The sequence below is a fragment of the Centropristis striata genome, chromosome 13 (genome assembly GCF_030273125.1).
Source record: "Centropristis striata isolate RG_2023a ecotype Rhode Island chromosome 13, C.striata_1.0, whole genome shotgun sequence".
NCBI classification, from domain to species: Eukaryota; Metazoa; Chordata; class Actinopteri; order Perciformes; family Serranidae; genus Centropristis; species Centropristis striata.
Window position 1 is genome coordinate 17,311,617 of NC_081529.1, and position 23,569 is coordinate 17,335,185.

The window sequence follows — 23,569 nt, forward strand, 5'->3', positions numbered from 1 at the left end:
CATGGGCAAAATAAAAGATATATATATACAATACTATGCAAAACCCTGTTTTTATAACGTACGCTTTTATTTTGAAAGGACGAAAAGACACTTCCTGTTGATTGGAAAACTGATTTGTGTGAGGTGATACTGTAAAGATAGCGTCAAGGAGTTCAATGTTTTATGTTTTAGCCCCCGAAGAGGCATGAGGTTAGTTTTCACAGTAATCTTGCAAATTTAAGTGTGTTTTTTTAAAAAATACGTTTTGAATATTACTAAACCTAGTAATTCATGCTAGCAAGGTTTGATACAGTAAGCTAGTTTTACTCAAATTAATACTCTTGTATTTCTGTGTGTTTTATAATTGTTATTGCAACTTTCAGTTTGCAAACTGTAGCTTTATCCAACTTAACTCTCAGCTCATTGGCTTATTGACGTACGGCCGCAGAACTGAACGCTCCGCAGTGTTTCAATTCACTGAGTACTGATACACAGTCAGAGATAAAATAAAAATTAAAAAAATACATAGATCCATTAAAAATTCCAGGTGATCGACCAAATTCTTAACGACCATTAATCGATCATCAATTAATTATTCCCATCCCTACTCTGAAGTGGCTTCTCTAAAGGTGTGATTGTGTTCCCTCACCTCCTCTGCAGGGTTGATGTCGACGCCCTTGTTGAGCTGATCCTGCAGCATTGACACCATGGCGTTGTTCCCGGGGACTCTGTAGATCCCTGTGTACTCCAGACCCATGTCCTCCACCAGGCCGCAGCAGATCTCTACAATCAGCGGGATGAACTGAGATGGACACGGACAGATTAATCCCAAATAGATAAAAAAAGATAAGATAAGACTTTATTTATCCCGCAGTGGGGAAATTTAGTTGTTACATATTGAGGCTCACCTTGTTATTGACCCCTGGCTGACAATCCTCCAGCCTCACCCCGAAGGCTTTCGGCCCGGCCTTCTTGGTCTTCTTCATGATGTTGATTCCCCACGGGGACTTCGGAGGGCCGCTCTCATCTGGAGACAGGTTGAACAAAACCTTTAAACTTCACAGATTGAGCCTAAGAAATTTTGTCCTCATATTTAAATGCTCTAAAAAAAGGGCTTTTAAATATTCTTAAACGCAGATATATTACACAAATATAAAAATATTGACTATTTAATACCTGCAGTTGTGAGATAACACAAACTGATATTTTAGTGTGGAATATCTAACATGCAGATTTTTAATGTAAAATAGATTATTTCTAAAAGACAGGTCAAATAATCACAAACAGTCCAATTAAATGGGATGATAGGTTGCAATAATGAAAAATATAACCTTTTTTTAATGTTTATTTTCACTCTTTTCTAAAAAAAAAAAAAAAAATGAAAATAGACTCTATTAATGCTGATAGATTGTCAATGGTGCCTCTGCTATTTTTTTAATTTAGATTTTACATTTTTATTGATTACTTTAACTCAACCTTTTCAGCATTTTTTAAATGTTTATTGTATGAAGTGTTCCTTTTTTCTTTATTTAAAATGTAATTTCTTTATCTATTCATTAGCTTATTCTTATTTGTTTTCTTATTAATCAATATAATAATAATAATTATTATAATTATTATTATTATTATTATTATTATTAATAACAATAATAATATATTATCATTATTAATATATTATTATTATTATTATTATTATTATATATGTAATTAAAATATTCAAATGCACTACAATTACTAGTGGCATTGTTATCTTCTATACAGAGATAATGTTTGGTTGTTGTTGTTCTTCTTCTTCTTTGAAGACCCCCAAGGACATTTATTTATATAATAATAATAACAATAATAATAACTTACATTTATGTAGCGCCTTTCAAGAAACGCAAGAAGGACTTAAAAAACTTAAAAGACCTCAAAAATAAAAAACTGAGTTACCCAGAACTGTACCATAAATACCGACAACTCATCTTACAGGAGAAACAGGTGATAATCAGTCTCAATAGCTTCTCATATTTAATCATAAATAATAACACGGTTGTATTGAGTCCACCCTGCCAGTGTTTTTCATCTGTCACTGACCTTTGCCCTCTGGTTTGGGGGACCGTGGCGCCCCCGCTGCGTTCTCCCCCTTGGTGAGCAGGAAGGGAGGCCTCATGCGGGGCAGCCTGGGAGACGAGTCTGGTTTGCTGCCTGTCGGGCTGCAGGGGGAGACAGAGAGACGCTTTAACTCCATCAAACAGACGAGTGCAGCTTCATTATTACAGCCTCGGCGTGGTGACTCACCTCTGTTTCCTGTAGTCGTTCAGCTTCTTATTGATGAGGGCCTGTCTGGAGAAGCCGAGTTCCTGCAACACACAAACAGTTAATCTCCGGGCACAGTCACAGAGGAGGTGACAGACAGACAGACAGGTGAAGGTGACCTCTGACCTCGCTGTCCGTCTTGCTGTTCTCCCTGATGACCTTGATCCAGTCCAGCATGTCCTCCCGGTCCTCCGCCTGCAGCAGGTACTCGCAGAAGTCCTGCGTGGTCAGCCGCAGAGCGTGTTTCCGCTTGGTCTCGCTGTACGCGATGTCCACCAGGCAGCCCCGGATGCTGATTGGCTGCTCGTCCTCCGCCCCCCCTCCGATGGTCGCCCCACGGAGCACCGCCTCCCTCTTGTCCTTGTAGAGAAACAATGAATGGGAGCGAAACACGGAAAAGACTCGCTTCCACGGCCGCATCCCGCTGCCCACCTTCTGTGAAGGAAAGACACGAAGAGACGTCAATGTTTGAGTTCTCAGGATGCTTTTCTGTCTTCAGTTATTCTCTGATCAAGCCCACCTTGCCCTTCTCTGTGAGGATCTGTTTGAAGTGCAGCCATCCTTCCCGCCGTACGTCGCTGTACGTGATGTTTCCCAGCTCGGAGGTGGAGTGGCGTTTTGATCGAACCTCCTCTGCGGTCCCAAGGTTGTCCAGAGACTGAAACACAGACAGGGAAATGTTCAGACCATTTATTAAATCTCTGTGCTTCCCCGAGACTTGGAAAAAGCCATTAAATTAGACTTTTTTCACTCTTATTTCGGTACAGTAATTAAGTGGTATGAGCACATTACTTCCATATCTCTTAAACTGAAATAAAAATATGAATAATGATTTGATGCAAATTTTTTAGGCCAAAAACCTTTAGTAGGGCTGTAATCGACAATTATCTTTCATTGTGGATGTGTCAAGTAACCTGGTTGACAATTAGTTAGTTGTTTGCTCAATAAAATGGCCCAAGATGACGTCGTAACATGTTATGTTCTGTTCACATCTCAAAGATTTTCTGTTATAAAAGAGAAAACTAAAGAAACTAGAAAATATTCACATTCAAGAAGCTGGAATCAGAGATTTTTTTCGTTTTTTGTCATAAAATAATTGATTAGTGCTTCATTTAACAGTTGACAACTACTCAATTAATCGTCACTGTCATTAAGTTGGTGCTGGTGAGGTTTTAGTTGTGCCCTCAGAGTTTGAATCCACAACTTCTCCTCTTGACACATGACATCATGTTGCAACAGAAGCATCAGCAGCTGATGCAGCAGCTCTCTGTGCTGCCGTTCTGCCTTTAAAACTCACATAAAGAAATTATTCCTGACGCAGCTCTCTTACAGCTGACACAGTCTGTGACTCACTCGAATAGCTTCATTGTTTTGATTCAAGTTTGAAGCAAAACTAAAAATATCTAAACCTACACTTTGTGATGTGAAGAAATGAGAGATTACACAGACTGGACCGAAGATGAACACAAGTGACTGGAAGTTTGTTTTACAGCAACACTATTTCACTTTCCAAAAGAATAAATAAAACCTCTTTTCTCTAATAAATAAAAGGCTGACTAAGTAAACAATAAATCAGACCCTGCTTTAATGCAATATACTCAGGAGGTTTTTTTTGTTCATTTTCGACTACAAGCTCATGGTGGCGAATGTCAGCAAACTTAAGTCGAATTTAGCCATATATATCTAACATTACTGATTAAATAAAAATATATTTTTTAAAAAGGTAAACAAAAATAAAATTATTTGTGACTGAATTACATTCTTACTTTACTCTCGAAAAAATGATCTATTTCTCAAAAATCAACCTTGATAAATTTTGAAAAATCCTGAATGTTTTTGTTTGTTTGTATTTATATATTTATTTATTACTATTTCCTGGATGTTAATGGCATTGGATGAATGATCTGACTGCTAATAGGGCAGCTTTTTAATTTTTTTTAAATTTAATTTTATGTATTTCTTATTAGTCGTAATATTATTTAATTTATTTTTATATTTCCTTTATTCTTACTTCTGTGTTAATTACAATATTGTTATGTATTTCTTGTTCTTTCTTGTAAAGGACAATTAAGAGTTTTTTGTTTTTAAGCATTTTAATAAAGAAAAGTTACACGTAAGATCTTATAACTAATTGCTTTTTTTCCCAATTGTGATTTAACATGGCAATAAGTTATCTAAAAAGTCTTAAAATTAAGTTTTTATCCTTAGAACCAGTTAACTGTCTGTAGATGTTTTTTGTGTTATAGCTGCTTTTCTTGATTTGATTTTCTGGCAAAGAATTTGAAAGCTCAACCTTGATCTTACAAGTCAAGCAGGGAGAAATGGTTTAGAAAAATAAGCTTTAGTTAGAAGAATTAAAGGAGAAAAACTCACCCCATCTGTGAAGAAGCTCTTCACTCTCTTTGGTAGCCTCCTGTGAAAAATACGACACAAGCCGAGAGTCAGAAATGTCTCCCTGTACATGTAACTTACAGGATGCTGTCCCAGTGTGGCACTATACTCACGAGAAGACCCGTCCTTCCTCCCTGAACGTGTTCAGTCCCTCATCACACGACTTGGATCGCTCGGTGGTGATGGCTAGAAGATAGGAGGAACGGCGACCGGATTTAATACTGCCTGCTCGATGGAAGGATGAATGAGCAGAGAGAGAGAAAGAGAAACAAAGAGGAAGAAAAAGACAGAATGTTGATGTAATGCCAATCACCAGTGGATGGTGTTGGATTATGACAGGGGGAGTGAGTGAGGGGGAAGCAGGAGGATGAGGAGGGGGGTGGGGGTGGGGATGGGGGGGTGAGGATGAGCTGGAGCGCTGGGTTAGATTAAATCACCTCTGGTCACCTTTCTCACCACTGGCATGCAGGTGTATCCTCTGTTAACACAGACTCACATGCATTTTTTAAAGAAACATATCATGCAACTTTGTCCAGTTTTATTCATCTAAAATACATTTTTTTGGGCTTCATGCACAGCTGGAAATACAACCAAACACATTCTGAACAAACATGTTTGTATGACTTTCTTTCATGCAATCTAAGAAATCCAACATGCAAATATTTTTACAGAACTGCTGTAAACCTCATCTTTGCAAAGACTTTTTGTCTTCCTAAGAATTAATTAATAATTGAATGGGAATTTGTGTCAGGATGCATGAAAAACTGCATTTCTAAAGCAAACTGCTGTATAAGAATCACGAAAAATGACAATAAATTCAGGAGAATTTCTTTTTAAAAAGTTAGATTTTTGATTAAAAACTGGCTGAAATTGTCATTTTATTCCACTTAATTTGAAGGAAAAAGACTTTTAAGACTCAGGAATGAGCAAAAATACTTGATAAGATGGAAATTATAGCAGTGAGGAAAATAACAAAGCCCTTCACCCTCTTAAAACTTTGTACAACCAATAAGGAGGGTTTAAAAGTCTCATGCATGATCTGAAGTAAACGGTAAACACCATAAATCAGATATTCTTCAGCTGCATGCAGTGGGGAGGGAGGGAGGGAGGGGAGGAGGGGGGCACTCACTGCAGTCGTGTGAGAAGAGCCTAGTGAGGGGGAAGGTGAAGGTGGGGGAGGCGGGGCTGGTGACCACGGCGGGCGCCGAGTTCATGCCACTGGAAACCACGGAGGACGCCGGCACGTGGCGTGCGCGTAAATCAGCACCTGGGCTGGTCGGCTCATCTGTTGGAGGGTGGAGGGAAGGAGGGGAGGCAGGAGGAGAGGAGAGGAGAAAGGAAGAGGGGGATAGAGTTAGGTGTTAGAGAAAAAGGTCAGAAAGGAAAAAGAAGGAATGTAAAAAACAAAGGAGGGGGTAGATTAGGAGAAGGTAAGGAAGAGGACAGGATTTTAAGGTAGAGGAGCGGCAAGGAACCGCAGGGTTACGCTCAGAGTTACTAAAGGACATTCATCTCACAGATCCATTTCTGCCATCTGAAGAAGGATGTACGATGCAGATCGGGACGATAAATCTCCAGCTGATAATCCATTTATATATAATTCCGATCATGACAGTTGATAATAAGAAGCCAGAATGCTCTAATTGACTCAACAATATCTGCACACTCTGAAATTTAAGGTTAGTTTGTGAACTACCGATAAACTCATGCTGGAATAAACACTCACTTTACAAGTAAACACTCACTTTACTTAAGTAAAATTAATAATACCACACTGTGAAGTTACTCCATTACAAGTAAAAGTCCTTCATCAAAATGTACTGAAGTAAAAGCACAAAAAGTATCAGCATCAAAATGTACTTAAAGTATCAAGAGTAAAAGTACTTGTTATGAAGAATAGACCCACTCAGATTGTTTTATTTATTCCAAATATATTACTGTATTTTTATTTGATTTTGATGCATTTATCTAAGGAGCATTTGAATTAAGTCAAGATAGGGCTTATTTTAACTACTTAATATACTATTACTGTTAAAAACAAACGTCTAATGACGTTAAATTTATCATGTTTTTTTATGTTAAATCTCGACCAAAAAAATAACTAAAGGTGTCAGTCAAATGTAGTGGAGTAAAAAGTACAATATTTGCCTCTAAATTTTGTGGAGTAGAAGTATAAAGTTAGATATAAAATGGAAATACTCAAGTAAAGTACAAGGACCTCAGAATTGTACATTAGTACAGTACTTGAGTAAATGTACTTAGTTACATTCCACAATCAGTGGTTTCCAGGCGGGCAACAGGCATCATCCTTTTGTTGCCAAAACTGAAAATATGGTTGCCATTTTTAGTCCCTTTATATTTTGAGAAATGAAGATACTATGCAGTTGTACATTAACCTAATACGTCAATAAGAAGACTGGCTGTTAGTCTCCAAAGTGCTGCTGTAAATAAAACTGTTACAAGTTCATAAAGCAAAGAAACGTAGAAAGTAAATGCTTTTTGGTGGACGAGACATACACTGAATGAAACAGAACAGCTTCTTCCAGTGTGCTAAATCTTACAGTTCACTTAAAAGTATATTTGTTTCAGCTCAACTTAAGAGAAACATTAAATTGAGCATCTGTTCAGTGGAGTTGGTGATGCTTTCTGTATCTAAAGTCCACATCATGCATCCACACATACAACAATCAGACTCAAAGCATTTTCTAGTTCCAGTAAGAAGTGCACAGAAGTTTACAATAATCTACACTCATTTACAAATCCATTAAAGAAGCTGAATTATCTAAAAACCTGTGCAGCTGTCTCAGAAGAGATAAAAATGCAAATTCAAGCAAAGAAAAAGCACATTCTGCTGTACCTGTGTCTCCTGCTGCCATAAGAAGAGCTATTTAGTATCTAACAGAGGATGTTCTGTAACAGATTGACTGGCTCCAGGTTTCAGTTCTTTATGAAATCTACAGCAGTGTGATCTGATACATGCAGGAGAAACTAACAACAACCAGGAAAAAGAACACTGTGGATGATTTAAATGTGGATATTTAGTGGAACTTTTTAATCCACATATGAAGTTTCAGTGTTCAAGAAGACAAAAGGGGATAAAGCAGTTTTTAAAGGCCTCACAGGCTTCAAGTTTTTAACACTTTCAGCTGATGCAAAGGGATATGAAACACACACACATACACTTCCTGAATGACATGGAGGGTTTTTAGGCCGGCCCAGTATTTGCATGCAGCTGGATCTGCTGGTGACATTTTAAAGGCTTCAGTGTGTTCCCAGTGGAGACTACAGAGGGCAGCACAGCCTCTGTAGATGGAGATCCGCCCCCACAGACCACCACAAAGCCTTTTTCTACATTCTTGCTGGTGTTTTGTCTCATTCCTGCTCTGATTCATATTTTATTTTACCTGCAACTTCCTCATCCTTCACCTTTTCTTTCTGTTTCTCTTCCCACCCTCTCTGCTTCTATTCTTCACTCCAGTGCACACTGGAGTCCGACATCAGGCGGAAAACATTTCCAATCTGGGATGAGGAATCTGCCTGTTTACAGCGCTGCCCAGAAATAGCCGGGCTGTGGGTTTAACAAAGGCCGTCATTAACAGGCAGCCAGAGAGAGTGAGCTCAGAGCCATGAGACGGAGACGGACCAGCAGAGGGGAGCAACATGCTGCTGCTGCACGCTCTGCCCCGACTCCACAAAGTGTCCTGCAACATGCATGGAGCTCAGCATGGATCAGGGAATATGTGAGGCAGAGAGGTGGAGCAAGAAGGGAAAATATAGAAGAAAGGGTCAAACAAGGAGCTTAAAATAACCTAAAAAAACCCACATTTTATACAAGTTATTACTGTAAAAATGCACCATTACTCTACCAGGAGGTCCCTGGAAAGTTTTCTGATTCATTCATTTTTATTTATTTTTTGTTTATTTTACAAAAGGCTTCATACTTCAACAAATATATTTAAAAAAATACTCTAAACTACTCTTAGACTCAGCAAATATGTACCAAATTTCTGATATCTATATATAATATATTTGTCTTGTTGTGTTGTTCTTTCACATTTCAAAGATCAAAGATTATTATTCCAGGGGACAAACATAAAGAGGGTCCACTGAATATATATTCTTGTATATCTAAAACCTCTGAAATAAACTAAAGGATTGTGCTTAGTGGAGCTGGAGTTACCGGCACTAAAATCATACTTTTCCTTTACCTTAATTTGAAAAATGTAAGCATGCTTTAACCTTAAACTGAAGAAAACTGAAGTATTGATTTTGAAGATGTCTTTGTTGTAAATTTTAGTCTTGCAAATTTTTATTTATTATTGATTATTTTTGTTTTTAATTTTTGTTGTGTTTGTCTCAATTTTAGCTCTATATTTACAGGGTTCGTTCAGCTTTTTAAAATTCAAGCACTTTTCAATCACTTTCAAGGTCCCTAAACCAAAAGTTTCCAGACTCTCAAAGCCTTTATCATACTGTCTTAATTATTACTATAAATGCAATTCAAACAAAAAAATTGTGTACAGAATTCCTTCATACTTACAGTCAGTGTGTATTGTCACTTTGCAGCTGTTCATATTAACTTTAGAGACAAATATGATGACGATGGGATTGTTTCCCTGCAACTGACAATTCCTTTCCCAATTAAATTAAATAATTGTTTGGTCAATAAAATGTTAGGAAAAAGTGAAAATGTCCCAGTTACTTAAAGTCAAAGTGATGTCTTTAAATTCAGTTTGATAAGATATAGAAGAGAGAAAAGCAGGATTTGCATTATCAGCCATTTTTGCAAAGAAAATTACTTTTACGATTAATCGATTGTCAGTATAGCTGCAGATTATCTTGCTGTCTGTCAATAAGTCGTCCAGCTGTTGCAGCAGATAATATTTACCATATTTGCTTGAAAAATTATTGTATTTTGACTCAAGTATCGGGATAAAATGGTATCGTGGGGCCTCTGCTGATTCACACCTCTAATAATCAGCTAATTGTTTCCGCTTTATAAAGAGCATTAGAGCTACTTTTTTTTAAATACTTGGTGCTCCGGTCGATTTATGGTTGATAGAGAAAATACATGTTCAATGCCCAGACAGAGAGAAGAAAACCAGGAATCTAGAGAGACGGACAGAAAAAAGGAGACAGGGGAAACGAGAGGCAGGATAGAGGAAGGTCTCGGGTCCTGGTCTGCTGTGTCCAGGGTCCAGCTAGTAAAGACAGTCATAGACTAAACCCCCACACAGACACACAAACCCCTTCATCTTCCAGAGCAGCACAATAGCAGCATTGAGGAACATGGGCCCCTACTGTTCCCCACAAGGACTGCCACAAAAACCTCGTGGCAATTTACAGCTTAGATTCATGTTAAAAGACTCTAAGCGGGTACAGAGTGAAATCGTGTATCGGCGGACGTGCCTCTTCTTGTTTTAGTCAAACTGTACGAGCTCCAAAAATAAAAAAAAAGAATACTAAATTTCCTTTATCTCCCGACTGGACGTCATAAAAACATATTGCCGTCAGACACAGGCCGCCTTTGTGCTCCCTACCTCACAGACGGCCGTGCTTTGCAGACAGTGGCCCATTAAATCGCATGTTCCCAAACAGGCCCAGATCATATCAGCATCTCTGTCAGGAGATGAAGAGACGAAGGGGCAAAGACAGAGAAGAGAAAAGTTTTTGTCTATGGGGAGAATCTAGCCTAGTTTCAGTTTATGGCCATTAAACGTGTCCCGGCCTGCAGCGCCGACTGCCTGGTTTCGTTTAATTCAGGTGAAGGTACGAGGCAAGAATGTGCTCTGACAGACGGACAGAGAGACGCAGAGAGAAGCCACGTGGTTTGCAGATTCCTCAGGATTTTCTCTCTTTAAATTACTTTTCTGGAGTGTGGCTTGGCTCAGATATTGGCGGTTTCATGTCGGGTCAAAGTCAGCTGATTTGAATCTCTTGGGCATTAGGGTAAGTAGCGTCTGTTTTCCTCGGGAAGATGGAGGCACAACAACTTGCCTGATAGGCTTACTTTATTTGCGTATGCTTTGACTTCGTGCTTGCACAACATGTCAAATGATTCAACATGAAGCCCTGCAGAGCCCCCTGCTCCTTTGAGTCTTTTCAGAGCAGAGAACAAGCCGGGACACGACCACAATCACCTCCGACTGACACCGACACGCCGCCACTGTACGGTTCATATTCATGCAAACAGCTCCACACACACACACACAGAACTACAACTCCGGTAGCTATTATCGATTATCAGTTTATGGAGAAGTCGTCCAGGGTATTCCACTATGTGTACACTTTAATTACACTGCATTTAATTCAACTTTCAAATCAATCAGGAGCTTAAACGGATGTAAATGAGGTGCTTTTCTTTTTGCTTGCTCCATAAAAAGCAGATTAAGTCTTTTAGGAAAAGGATTAGAAGGAAACTTTTCTTTCCTGAGATGTATTTTACAGCCAAAATTACATAACGTTCAAAGAGAACCAAATGGTAATGAGGACACACGTAAGAAATGACTCTTTCCTAAAGTTATGACTCCAAATTTCCACTGGTTTAGATCTGTTGGATAGTTCTTATTGATTATAAAGTTTAGATTTAGATGAAAATATAGCTAAAGGTCTACACAGAGCAGTGCTTTCTCTGTATTTAAAAAAAGGCCTATTTTTTTTTAAATATAGCTTTTAATTTTAAGTAATCTTATTGCCTTAGTTTTTTAAGTTTTAATGTTTTTGTTGTTTTTTTTTACATTATTTTTATTCAAGGTGTTTATTTTATTATATTTTATTGAATTTTATGTATTAATTTTGAATATGTTATTGTTGTAATTTTTAGTCTTGTAAATTTTTATTTATTGTTTGATTATTTTTAGTTTTACATTTTTGTTCTGTTTGTTTCAATTTTGGCTCTATATTTACAGGGCACTTTTTAATCACTTTCAAGGTCCCTAATAAAAAGTTTCTCTCAATGCAAAAGACTCTCAATGCCTTTATCATACTGCCTTAATTATCACTATAAATGCAATTTTAACAAAAAAAACTGAACTGAATTCATTCATGCTTACAGTCAATTTGTCAATTTGCAGCTGTTCATATTAACTTTGGAGAAAATATGACAATGGGATTTCAAATATTAAACTATTCTTGTTAACATATGTGATTGTGTTGATGACATATGACATTATGTTGAAAATCAAGCATTTTTCAGGAAGTATATTTGAATAAAAGCATATTTTTTAACATTAAAAACCTTAAATTTAAGCATTTTTCGAAATTTTCACAACTTCGTATGAACCCTGTATATAAATTAAGTTTTAAATATATAAATAAGGTTTTAATATTTGTTCATCAGCATCAAATGCAACAAAAACTGTAACTGTCTAAAAAAATCTGAAAAATAAAAATAATGACTGACATACTACAGATATTAGCTGTACTATCTTGCTCAAACTCAAAACAAGAAAAACACAAGCACACATTAACACACACACACACACACACACACTCAGGGAGTCAGGACTCATTTCCTCAGTGGTGAGGTGACCTTACAGACCGAGGGCAGGCAGCTGGTTTAGGGAACTCCCAATCAGATATGATTCAATTCAATCAAACTACTAATACTGTCTGTAAGACTGTGGGAAGGTCCAGTATTTCCCAACCAAACATTCACACACACACACAGACACACAGACACACAGACACACAGACACACAGACACACAGACACACACACACACACACACACACACACACACATACACGATCTCCATGAGAGAATGGAAACTGGAGCCTGGAGCCTCGACACACAGACAAGAAGGGAATTAAGGAAACACACACATTTCCCCCAAACTCATAATTCTAACATAAGCCTGATTTATAGCTTCTACATTTCCTCTCACTTAAGCTCTCACTAACATCCAATAAACACTCAGAGTGGATTACAGCGATGAAATCTGAAGGTCAGCTGGACTTTTTGTTAAATGGATTAATGTGTGAGAGGAGGGACGCGGGGCGGAGGCTTACCGATGAAGGGGATGGAGGCCAGCGAGTCATCCTCGATGGGGAGGGGGGCCAGGTTGCCGTTTGGCTTCCGTGGCGCTACATCTCCCGTGGAACCGGCGGCGGGAGCTGCGTCCTGGGGATCTGGGGAAAACAAAGAGGGTTCTAGCCCGTCGATGGGCAGCGCGTAGTGGGGGTGGCGCATGCCGTGGGCGTTCCTCCGCCCAGTGGGAGGTTTCTGCCTCAGCACCACTTCCTGGGTCTGTGCCACCGCCTCCGCCTGCCCCTCCACTGACCCTCGTTCCCTCTCGTGGTTTGTGGGCCTGTACGCTCTGTCCTGGGATTCTGGAGTGGCGGAGGCGAGAGGGGACGAGGCAGAGGAGGTGAGGGGCGCCGTCGTGCCCTCCGGGGGGCTGGTTTTAGGCGTCAGGTTCCAGTTCATGTGAGGGCCAGAGTATGAAGGGTCCCTGAAAGAGTGGGCCTGCTGCATGATGCGCCCCGTCTTGCGATAAAAAGACGGGCTGTAGCTGCGGTAGCCCACCGGCTGGTCGTCCATGCTCTGCCCGGGGGGGAGCCGCCGGCTCTGGGGGGCCGCCTGCTGGGGCTGAGGCTGGACCTGGCTGTGGGTCTGGGGGTGCTGTTTGGGATGTGACTGTGCATGTCGAGGCGCTTGTGCTGCATTGTAATGGCTCCCCTGCCTGGCGTGGGCGTCAGTCCTGGGGGGCGGCTGGGGAGCCTGCTGGAACCATGCCGGCCTCTCGGACCGAGGCGAGACCAGCCCGGCCGCCGCTCGGTCCAGCATCTCTAACGAGCGGCCGTGGCGGTCGTACTGGGCCAGCAGGTTCTCAGAGCGTGTTCGGGTGTAGTTGGTGTTAGGCTGGCCTCTACCTGGGCCCCCTTCCCAGTCTCCATAGGACCAGTAGGGCTCTCCGTGGGGTCCTGGTCCGGACTGCTGCAGTAAGAGCAGAGTGTCTTGCGAGGCGCTGTGCGGCCAGCCACCTGTCCGCTGCTGCTGCCTCCTTGAGTCACTGAGCCGGTCCTGAGAGTAGCTGCGATGGCGGGTCTGCATACTGCGTCCTGAGCGCTCAGGCAGCTGGTTGTAGTACCAGTCAGAGAGTGCCTGCTGGCATCGCTCGGTGCGGCCGTGGCTGACCTTGGGCAGGGGGGGGCTGGTCCAGACTGAGCTGGCCTTGCGTGGCTGAACCTGAGAGGAGCTGGCAGCGTGGTGGTTGGGGTAGTGGACTTGCAGTGGACTGGACAAAGGGCCTCCTGATGAGGAAGAGGAAGAGTAGGAGCGCCCCCTGATCTGGCCCTGAGGCTGCTGGCTGGTCATACCGTACTGGATCTCCTCTGTGCGGTGAGCGGGGCTGCTGTGACCCACGCCGCCCGGCTCTCCTGCACGGCCTTCCTGCCAGCTGGCGGGGCTGCACACTGCGGAGCGGTTGTCCAGGGGTGACGAGGGGCTGGAAGAGCCTGGCCAGCGACTCCAGTTATCCAGCTGGTTCTGGCCCATGGAGCCAGACGGAGGAGCTCCAGCGGAGGGCGTGGCCTTGGTGTGCGGGTAGCAGAGGGGAGGCGGCGGCGGGAGGTACTCAGCTCCCCCTGAGTAGGGCTCGTTGCCTGTCAGGTAGGCATCCTGGGAGTACGCCTGTGTGAGAGATGGGAGACGGAGGAGCCGTGAGATAAAACATCACAGCAAGAACGAGTGAGTATGTGTAACAGTGACGGCTTTAAATCATGTGCTCGCACCGTAAACAAGTTTGACAACAACACAGACCGTAACCATAACTCTGTAAGACATCTTCATGCCGCTGTACATTACACAACAAGCCTTTAAGTGGAGCGGCCTTTCAGCTCAACCCTCTGCCACAGTTTGTCCCCAGGGCCTCAGCTCTCCACACAAACATGTTAGCTAGCAAACTGCATGAAATGCCTCGAGCGAAGAAGCCTCAACAGCAGCAAATGTCCCCAGCAGTGTTGTGTACACACACACATGCATATCGGCGCCTTAAGACAATAACAAGCGTATAATATGAGATTACTTGACAATTAGTCGCATTTTAAGCATCACTGACTTAACTTTATAACACCTGAAGAACAAAAACCTCTTCCACTCTCACGATTAAGTAATTAACAGACAAGTTTTTTACCTCCAGCTGACAACAGTATCCAGAGTCTCTCCTCAGGTTGTGAGTAAAGCGTCACCATAAACAAACACACAGCAGGACCAACAGGAGACTAAATCCTCACCGACAAAGCGGCCGCTCTCCTCCCAGAAACACTCAACTTTTTGCTTTTTATTTAAAGTTTTCTATCTTGTTCCTTGTTTTCTTCCTCTGTCGGAGCCTTCCTAACTCCCTCTCTCCTCCCTCTCATTCTCTGCCTCACTCCACCCTGTGGGAGTGTGGAAGGAGGCGCAGTGCCGGTGATGTCATGCGAGGAATGCAGCAGATACAGGCGTAGCAGCGAGGGGGAGGAGTGAGAGGAGAGGGCAGAAGAGTGGCTTTATAATGTTAAGACATGGCACTGATACGTAAATTGAGGAGCAAGTTTTTGGCTCTTATTTTCAGCAGGAACTCTGATATTTCTGCATGTGTGTGTGAGGGATCCAGGAATCTACTGGTTGTGTGTGTTGACATGTTGCTCCGGGTTAGTGGGAGGGGCTAGGGATGATGCATGTCTGATCATGTGGAGCAACAAAAATGTGTTGTACAGTACATGGGTGTGTGAACGAGCACGGAGCTATTTTTTTTTTTTTTTAAGCTTCAACAGTCAGGATACCAGTGGCTTTTAATGAATGCGTGTTGTAATCTAAACACAGAGCAGAAAGCCTCTGAGTCACTCCGCAGCCATTCCAACAAAATCTCTACATTCTTCGACAGTGACGCGGAAAATTCAGGTTGAACTCTGCAAAAACGAGCCCGACAAAATATTCCTGCTGCGTTCTGAAATCATCAAAATACCCAAAAATAACTGCCAGTCTGCCTGCCAAGCCGTGAACCTAATTGTGTGTTACATCATGACACGTGTGGGTTAGTTAGGTGCGTGAAAAATCCCATACTCACACTTACCAACTGAAGCACGTCTTCATCTTTTGGCATAATGGAGAGCTCCAACACACTTTCACTGTAACCCGTGCACAAGGGAGGAAGAAGAGGAACTCGTTAACAACAGAAGCATCAAAAACTTTCTTGTGTGCTATGATTTTTTTTCCACATCTTCATTATTATATATCCTGCTGCTCCCAGGCCAGAAAGGCTTTGCTGAAAACAACTGCCTTTTTTTAATAGGAAATCATTTACATACTGTTGAAATACAACCTCTGCCTTCTCTTGGATATAATGAACTATATGACACTTCAAAAATACATTTGAAAAACTAAACAAGAGCGTCTCTCTCTGCAGAAATCATGACCTGGTTCCCACCTGCGTGCTGTGAGATATACAGATTTTTTAAATTAAAAGAAAGAGAGAAAGAACTGGTATTGTATTTGGCAGTTGGTATCAGCAGTGGTACTAATACAACACTACCATGACTCCACTACAAGTAAAAGCCCTGCATTCAAAACTTACTTAAGTAAAAGTACAAAAGTATCAGCATCAAAATGTACTTAAAGTATCAAAAGTAAAAGTATTTGTGATGTAGACTAAATTTATTAGACCATCTGTCATAAAAACGAGAAACATTTAAGAAATCTTTCAAAAGCTTGTTTAAAACTTAAATGTTACTGTTATTCATTTGGCAAATTACGAACTAAATTCACCTTTTTATCCCCAAATTTCAGTCAGAAATTAATCAAGCAGAACATTCAACCACTAAAACTAATTTTTCCGTTCAGGAATGGTAGTAAATAAATATAATTTAATTCTTAATCAAGAAATAATAATGTACATTTTTTTTCCAATTTTATTTGGTTAAACAGTAACAGTAACCATGAAAAAAATTTGTGGATAACAATAAAAAATATATTTTAGCATTAAAAATATAATTTGGGTTAAAGAGCTTCTACATACTGGTGTATTAAACATTAATGAAACATAAAAAATGATTTTGGTAATTACTAATGCTGTTAATTTAGGACAGCTGTGGTCTAATAAATGTGTTAAGCAGATTATAGTTAGATTATTTGTATTGATGCATTTATTTTTAAGTGTTCCATGATAGGGCTCATTTATACTACTTTATATACTGTTATGAGGTTTAATATTTTAAAAAAAAGTCTAATCACTTCAAAATTATGATGTTTTTATGTTAATTCTCGACCTGAAAAGTAACTAAAGCTGGCAGCTAAATGTAGTGGATTGAAAAAGTACACATACTTTAAAATTGTACTTAAGTACCGTACTTAAATAAATGTACTTTGAGGTATCTCGAAAAGTTGGATTGTACATCCCAAACAGCAGCCTGCTGCCCCTGACCCCTGATCTCTGATCTAACAAAAGATCAACCACTGAGGAGGGTTCATATGAATAATAATAAAATTAGAATTCAGGATCTAGCCCGAGCATCTGGATGGAGAGACAGTCTAGAAAAGGTCATTAGAATAAAATATTTTCACTAGATCAGTCCTCAGTTCCCCTATGCAGGTCCACAGCAGTATCTGCCTTCTGTGCTGCCTCAGGCAACTCTTTTTTAGGCAAAACTAATACTAGTGACTCCGTATATGTCACCTTGACAGTAAGCTCACAAAGAATAAGTAAACAGATGTTTAACTAAATCAACACAGCAAAGGTTCATAGTGCTGACAGGCGGGAGGTCTTACCTGTTCTGAATGAGCGCTATCACCTGCGAGTACGTTTTCCCTAAAACACTCTCTCCGTTCACTTTTACCAGCCGATCCCCTGCAACACAGATATAGATCACGTTATCTCCAGCATATTTTACAGGTCGTACAGGTCTGTGTGTTGACCTCTGACCTCTCAGGCAGGTGCAAACCTCCTGGCAAGAGAGACAAGAAACCTGAAAATTTAGGTGTGGAAAAAAGGTGTAATTCAGTATTTTTAGTATTGTCTGATTTTTAAAAAAAATTACAGGCTAAACATTAAGCCTGCTATTTCTATTGGAAAGGAAAGAACGTACAGAAGGGAAAAAAATAAAGCAAAATACACAATATTTGTCGGATTTCAAATTTAAACACACAGTTTTTATCATTATAATAAAAACAAAAGCTCATAGATAGATAGATAGATAGATAGATAGATAGATAGATAGATAGATAGATAGATTACTGTGTTATAGCAGCAGCAAAAATTGAGACACCGAGCACACCATAAAAATATTGAGAAGTATATAAGAAGTATGTGATTTTCTAAAAAAAATCTGTCAAATTAAAATACCCTTGAATTGATTAGTATTAGTATAATCTGTGGCGTCTAACTAATCTAAGCAGATGAAAATCTGGGATGTCAGAACAGCTCAGTGCTGAGGCTCCAGAGAAGACGTTAGATAACTACATGTTCAAAGTTTGCATGCATTCATGGCGACTTCTGCAAGCTGAAACACATACACAGTGCTCAGAGTGTGTGTGTGTGTGTTCATGCTAGCATGTGATGTCTGGATGTGACAGCGTGCAAACTGGAGTACAAGTCTGTTCTGCTGTCCCGCTGCAGCAGCAAGACACAACAGGATCCCTTCAACCACTCTGTCACATTCACACGAACTTGAACATTTGAGTCGTCATACTGGTATCTGTTCTATCTGTTAAAAACAGAGTCTGCATGTAATCCGGTGCTCTCATGTCTCTGTGAATGGGCTCACGTCTGCAGCGTCACATGACCGGAGCTCTCCCTGACAGATTTGCAATGCAAAGCAGGATGTTAACGCTCCTGCATCATATGTTCCGTTTACCTGTGCACAAGCCTGCCTGGTGGGCTGGACCTTTCTCTCTCACACTCTTCACAAATATGGTGTCCATCGGCTCCAGACGGCCTTTCTGATACCCTGCGCGACAAAAGACAGAAGAAGAATACATGCAAAGATCAGCTGCTGAAGCGTGAAAATGCAAAAATCATGTAAAAGTTTTAGAAGTAAAGCTTTAAGATGTGCATGACTTTCCTGGCTTTGATAATTTATTGCAGTTTTTCCTTGTTTGCTAGAACACATTTTACCATTTAGAAGTAACTTGTTTTTATACAGTTCACACACAAAGCCCTAAGCTTAAGCTTGTTCGCCAAAATGACACATTTTGTTTGCAAAATGACGCATTTTGTTTGCAAAATGTCAAGAAAAACACAAAACAATAACAATTCTTTCCATTTGCATGTCACAGCTTGTGATTATATTGTTTCATCCAAAGATTACTTGACTTAATATAACAAACCCTGTGGCACTTTTAACACTTTTTTGATGCTGAAATACTGAAGAAAGGAGACATTTTCTAATAAAGTTTTCAATGACGTTTCATTGATTTTATTCTTGTGTGCGGGTCTTTAGCTAGATTGCTTTAGTATTACATTTTTTCTGCACCTAAGAACAGATAAAGAATTTCAGGACCATGTTTTTTTTGTACTGCATACAATTTTTCCACTCCATCCTTCCACTCCTTTATGTCTGGACCGCAATATCCATGTATTAAGGTTTTGGCCAAGGCCAGGACTGATTGAAGAGTTGTGCAAAGGTCCTTCACACAGCTGCATCAGAGATTCATTATTATGTAAGTAAATACTATCAGCTGCAAAAAGATGTTTTCCTTTTGTTTCACACAATTAATCCGATACAGTTTTGTGTCTCCTTATATGGTCTGTGTTAGGGATGGGAACAATCAATTCGATGATCGACGATCAATGAATGGTCTTTAGGAATTTGGTTGATCAAGTGGAATTTTTGATTCAATATTATTTTTTATATCTGACTGTGTATCAGTACTCAGTGAGCTGAAACACTGCTGAGCGTTCAGTACGTTAATAAGCCAATGAGCAGAGAATTAAATTGGATAAAGATACAGTTTACAAACTGAAAGTTGCAATAACAATTATAAAACACACAGAAATACAAGAGGAGTAATTTGAGCAGAACTAGCTTACTGTATCAAACCTTGCTAGCATGAATTACTGAGTTTAATTTTATCCAAAACTTATTTAAACACAAAACACACTAAAAGATGCAAGATTACTGTGAAAACTACCTCATGCCTCTTTGGGGGCTAAAACATAAAACACTGAGCTCTTTGAAGTCATCTTTACAGTTTAATCTCTTTAACGATTAACAGGAAGTCTCTTTTCGTCCTTTCAAAATAAAAGCGTCAGTTATCAAAACATGCAACAACAAGATTTTTGCACAGTACTGTATATATATCTTATATTTTCCCATGTATGCATGTTTTATAGATACCGGAGTATGTATAAATCATAGCGATTAATCGATTAATTGATTGTTAGCGTTATATATGTTTGAGTTGCCAGTTTTCTCTGTAGTCTGTGTATACAGCTTGTAAAAAATGTGTGAAAACAATTAAAAATGTTCAAACAATTACAAGAGAAGACTTCTGCTGGGCTCAGATGATGATGAAGATCAAGTAGATCTGTTTACTTTCACTAATTGTCTCTTAGAAATTGAGAAAACTGTCACATTCAACATATTTTGCCTATCATTGTTCTCAAATGAGCATTTAAGTGCAGTTGGCCATGACTACTTTAGCTGCAGTGTTGCATAGAGTCCTGTAGGGGGCGCTGACGGGCTGCAGAGCGGAGGTGACAGGAGATCCCAGGTCATTACATCACTGTTACCCCTCTGTACAAGATCTTAATTTGATTAGAAAAAGAAACACTCACCCTTTCCGTTACCGTTCTCCTCATCCTGCAAAGAACAGAAACAGACAGAATTAATGCAAATATTCAAGTCAAATTTATAAACAGAGGGCATTAAATAACAACTGATGGAGACCAAAGTAGTTCACAGAGAAAATTAGAGCGCCAAAAGAAAAACCAGGATAAACTTTTACTCTAATCCAGTACAAAAAAATTCTGCGGATGACAGACGAGTAAAAAAATGACACCAAGAGATGGTCTGGAGAAATATTTCCAAATCAAAAATAAGAATCTGTGTTACTCAAAGTCTTTCATTGCTTTCACAGGCAGGAATACAAACACATGCTAATTCAGGGTTAATATCAGCGGTGGTAGAAGTATGTAGATCCCTTACTTCAGTAAAAGTACTACTAAGTCCTGCATTCAAAGCTTACTGAAGTAAAAGTACAAAAGTATCAGCATCAAAATGTACTTAAAGTATCAAAAGTAAAAGTACTCGTTATGCAGAATGGACCCATTCAGATTGTTTTATATATTCTAAATATATTATGACATTATTTGTATTGATGCTTTTTTGTTTTATATTTGTAAAGACAGGGCTCATTGAACTACTTAATATACTGTTATAAGATTTAATTTTTTAAAAAGTCTTATCACTTCATATTTATATTATTTTTAAGTTAAATCTCGACCTGAAAAGTAACTAATGCTGTCATCTAAATGTAGTGGAGTAAAAGTATAAAGTTACATAAAATGGAAACACTCAAGTAAAGTACAAGTACCTCAAAGTTATACTCAAGTACAGTACTTGAGTAAATGTACTTACTTTCCACCACTGGTTAATATGTACTGTAGGACACAACTGGGTAGGGCTGCAATTAACGAATACTTTTATTTTCCATTAATCTGCCAATTCCTTTCAGAATTAATCAATTTGTTGTTTGGTCTATAATATGTCAAACCCAAAACCCAAGGATATTCAGCTTAAAATAATATAAAACAGACAAGAATAGGAAATCCTCATATTTGAGAGGCTGACAACAATATTAGTAGCTAGTAAATAGTTGGTGTTTTGTTTTGCTGACGATCGACGAATCGATCTGTTGACTGATCATTTCCTTAATTTCCTACAATTCCTCATGCATGGATCTGTTCTGATGGGTTTACACAATCCTCACAAGCAGAAATGCCTCAGCTCCAGATTTAAACAATCAACTTTCTTATCTAGAAATTCTGCTACCACCAGATTTGTGATGCTGAGTCAATTTCCCCTGATCAAGCCCTTTCACAATAAGAGAAAATCCCTTTAGGTATTCACCTGGTCACAAGTCAAATGGGAGAGTGACAAGATAAGAGGGAGAACTCGAGATCTATTTCCAGTAACTTCAGACTAAAGAAGAAGTTTCCTTCATGTCCTGTTAACCTGCAGTCAGTGTCACAAGCTGCACTTTAAATGCCAATGACGTCCCCGACATCTTGAGCCAAATCTCTCGAGACAGACCTGATTGTTTTGATGAGCTTTTAATTTTGGAGTGCAGCTTCCACACACAGAGGTTCAGGTGCTCATGACGTCAGAAAATACTGAAGCAAACACACACAGAGCTGGTGGTGAGATTTGATAAGCTGCAGTTTGTCTGATCATGTCACACACACACACACACACACACACACACACACACACACACACTAAGCTGAGTGGACAGTTTGGGGTTAGGGGCACGGTGGGCTGACTGCTGCCTGGCTTTATGCTGCGCTGAGTGGGCTCATTCCTGGCTCTGCAGACAATGGTGGGGGGTTTAGAGGCAGAGAAAGGAGAGCTGCGGACCCCAGCATGGAGCTCCGCGCTGGGGACGCTCCACAACTGAGCAGCCCCAGTCTGACGCATCCGGGACAGAGGAGGAGGAGAGGAGGGCTGGAGACTCTCACTGAGTGTCTAGGTCCACACCTGTACAGTCTGAAGCAGCTGTAGGGAACTGCTGACATACAGAGTTTCATCTAGTCATTTTTAGGATTAACGTTGGAAAAAGTATCAATACCAGGTGTTTTAAATGATCAAATATAAATTAAAAAAAGTCGATACAGCATAGTACCACAATATTTCGCGTGGTAATATTATATCGATTAATGGTCGCCAAGTATCGATATTTAGCGTTCCAGCGGCCGTAGCGGGCTCACTTTTCGGAATATACTGAAGATACTGGTATCATATGAAACTACAAGATCTGATGAATCTACAGGCACCATGTGCGTCAGGATATCATGTTGGGAAGTTGTCCAAATGCGACACAGTTAGAATAAAAAATAAAAAAATTTCAGCTTAAGCTTAAAGTTTTTGAAAGTTTGATAAAATGCTGCAGTTGTTGTCGTCCATACATGTTTGATATCAGGTCAGTTCAGTTTGACTGAATACTTTGTTGGTCAGTCTGTGGGTTTGACTCTCATTGTGGAGAAATAAAAAGACTGAAGTGAGATGAATAGACTGAGAATTTTCTCTTATTTGACAAAACAATTCTTGATTGAATTTAATTTGTGGACACAAAATGCAGTTAAACAGTTAAATCGCAATATATTGTATCGCAATAGTCACCATATCACAAAATACTTAAAATCGCAATAATATAAATAAAAGTACTGAAGCTAAAAAAAAAAATCTTCGGATAAAGCTATTGTCTACTTTAGTGACTCTCTGTGTGCAGGTTTCTAATTAAAAAAATAAATAAATGAATGATCCTTCTTTTTTTTTGCTCTGTGTCTAGTATTGTTTTTTTATACCAGTATTGTATCAAAGTTTAAAATTCAAATATCGTGGCAAACTTATGTAAGATAATTTAAGTTGTTTGTTTTTTGTTTCGTAATTCTCTGCTTTTTTACATCATGGCCAGGGGACTACAGATGAAAACTAGCCTTCTGGCTAACTCTGGCTTTTTTAACCATGTATAATCATGTGTTTTATGAAATTGCACTGTCCCCTTTTAAATAAACTAATACTAATACTAAGTTTTTTTTAACTGATGATAAATTCAGTTTTGGTCATTGAAAGACGGAGAAGAATAAAATAATTATATAAATTTCATTTTGCTTATGTCATTTGCTGAGAAGTTCGTCAAGAAGCTGCAACATTTTAAAGCCTCCTGAAACCAAAGATGAAGTCTAATTTAGTGCACCAGGCTT

General features: G+C 39.6%; 1 protein-coding gene across 1 annotated transcript in view; it reads right to left on the bottom strand.

The window, feature by feature from the left end:
• The window catches only part of arhgap23a (Rho GTPase activating protein 23a), a 49,439-nt gene that overhangs the window by 13,347 nt on the left and 12,523 nt on the right, over nucleotides 1-23,569 (bottom strand). Inside the window, exons 3-16 of the mRNA XM_059347294.1 lie at nucleotides 20,423-20,447; nucleotides 18,501-18,593; nucleotides 17,416-17,494; nucleotides 15,725-15,779; nucleotides 12,678-14,301; nucleotides 5,798-5,953; nucleotides 4,782-4,893; nucleotides 4,651-4,690; nucleotides 2,798-2,935; nucleotides 2,404-2,712; nucleotides 2,260-2,321; nucleotides 2,056-2,174; nucleotides 888-1,006; nucleotides 629-781 (exon numbers count right to left, since the gene is read on the bottom strand). Coding sequence (XP_059203277.1) covers nucleotides 629-781; nucleotides 888-1,006; nucleotides 2,056-2,174; nucleotides 2,260-2,321; nucleotides 2,404-2,712; nucleotides 2,798-2,935; nucleotides 4,651-4,690; nucleotides 4,782-4,893; nucleotides 5,798-5,953; nucleotides 12,678-14,301; nucleotides 15,725-15,779; nucleotides 17,416-17,494; nucleotides 18,501-18,593; nucleotides 20,423-20,447 — 3,084 coding nt within the window. The remainder of the gene's footprint in view (nucleotides 1-628; nucleotides 782-887; nucleotides 1,007-2,055; nucleotides 2,175-2,259; nucleotides 2,322-2,403; nucleotides 2,713-2,797; nucleotides 2,936-4,650; nucleotides 4,691-4,781; nucleotides 4,894-5,797; nucleotides 5,954-12,677; nucleotides 14,302-15,724; nucleotides 15,780-17,415; nucleotides 17,495-18,500; nucleotides 18,594-20,422; nucleotides 20,448-23,569) is intronic.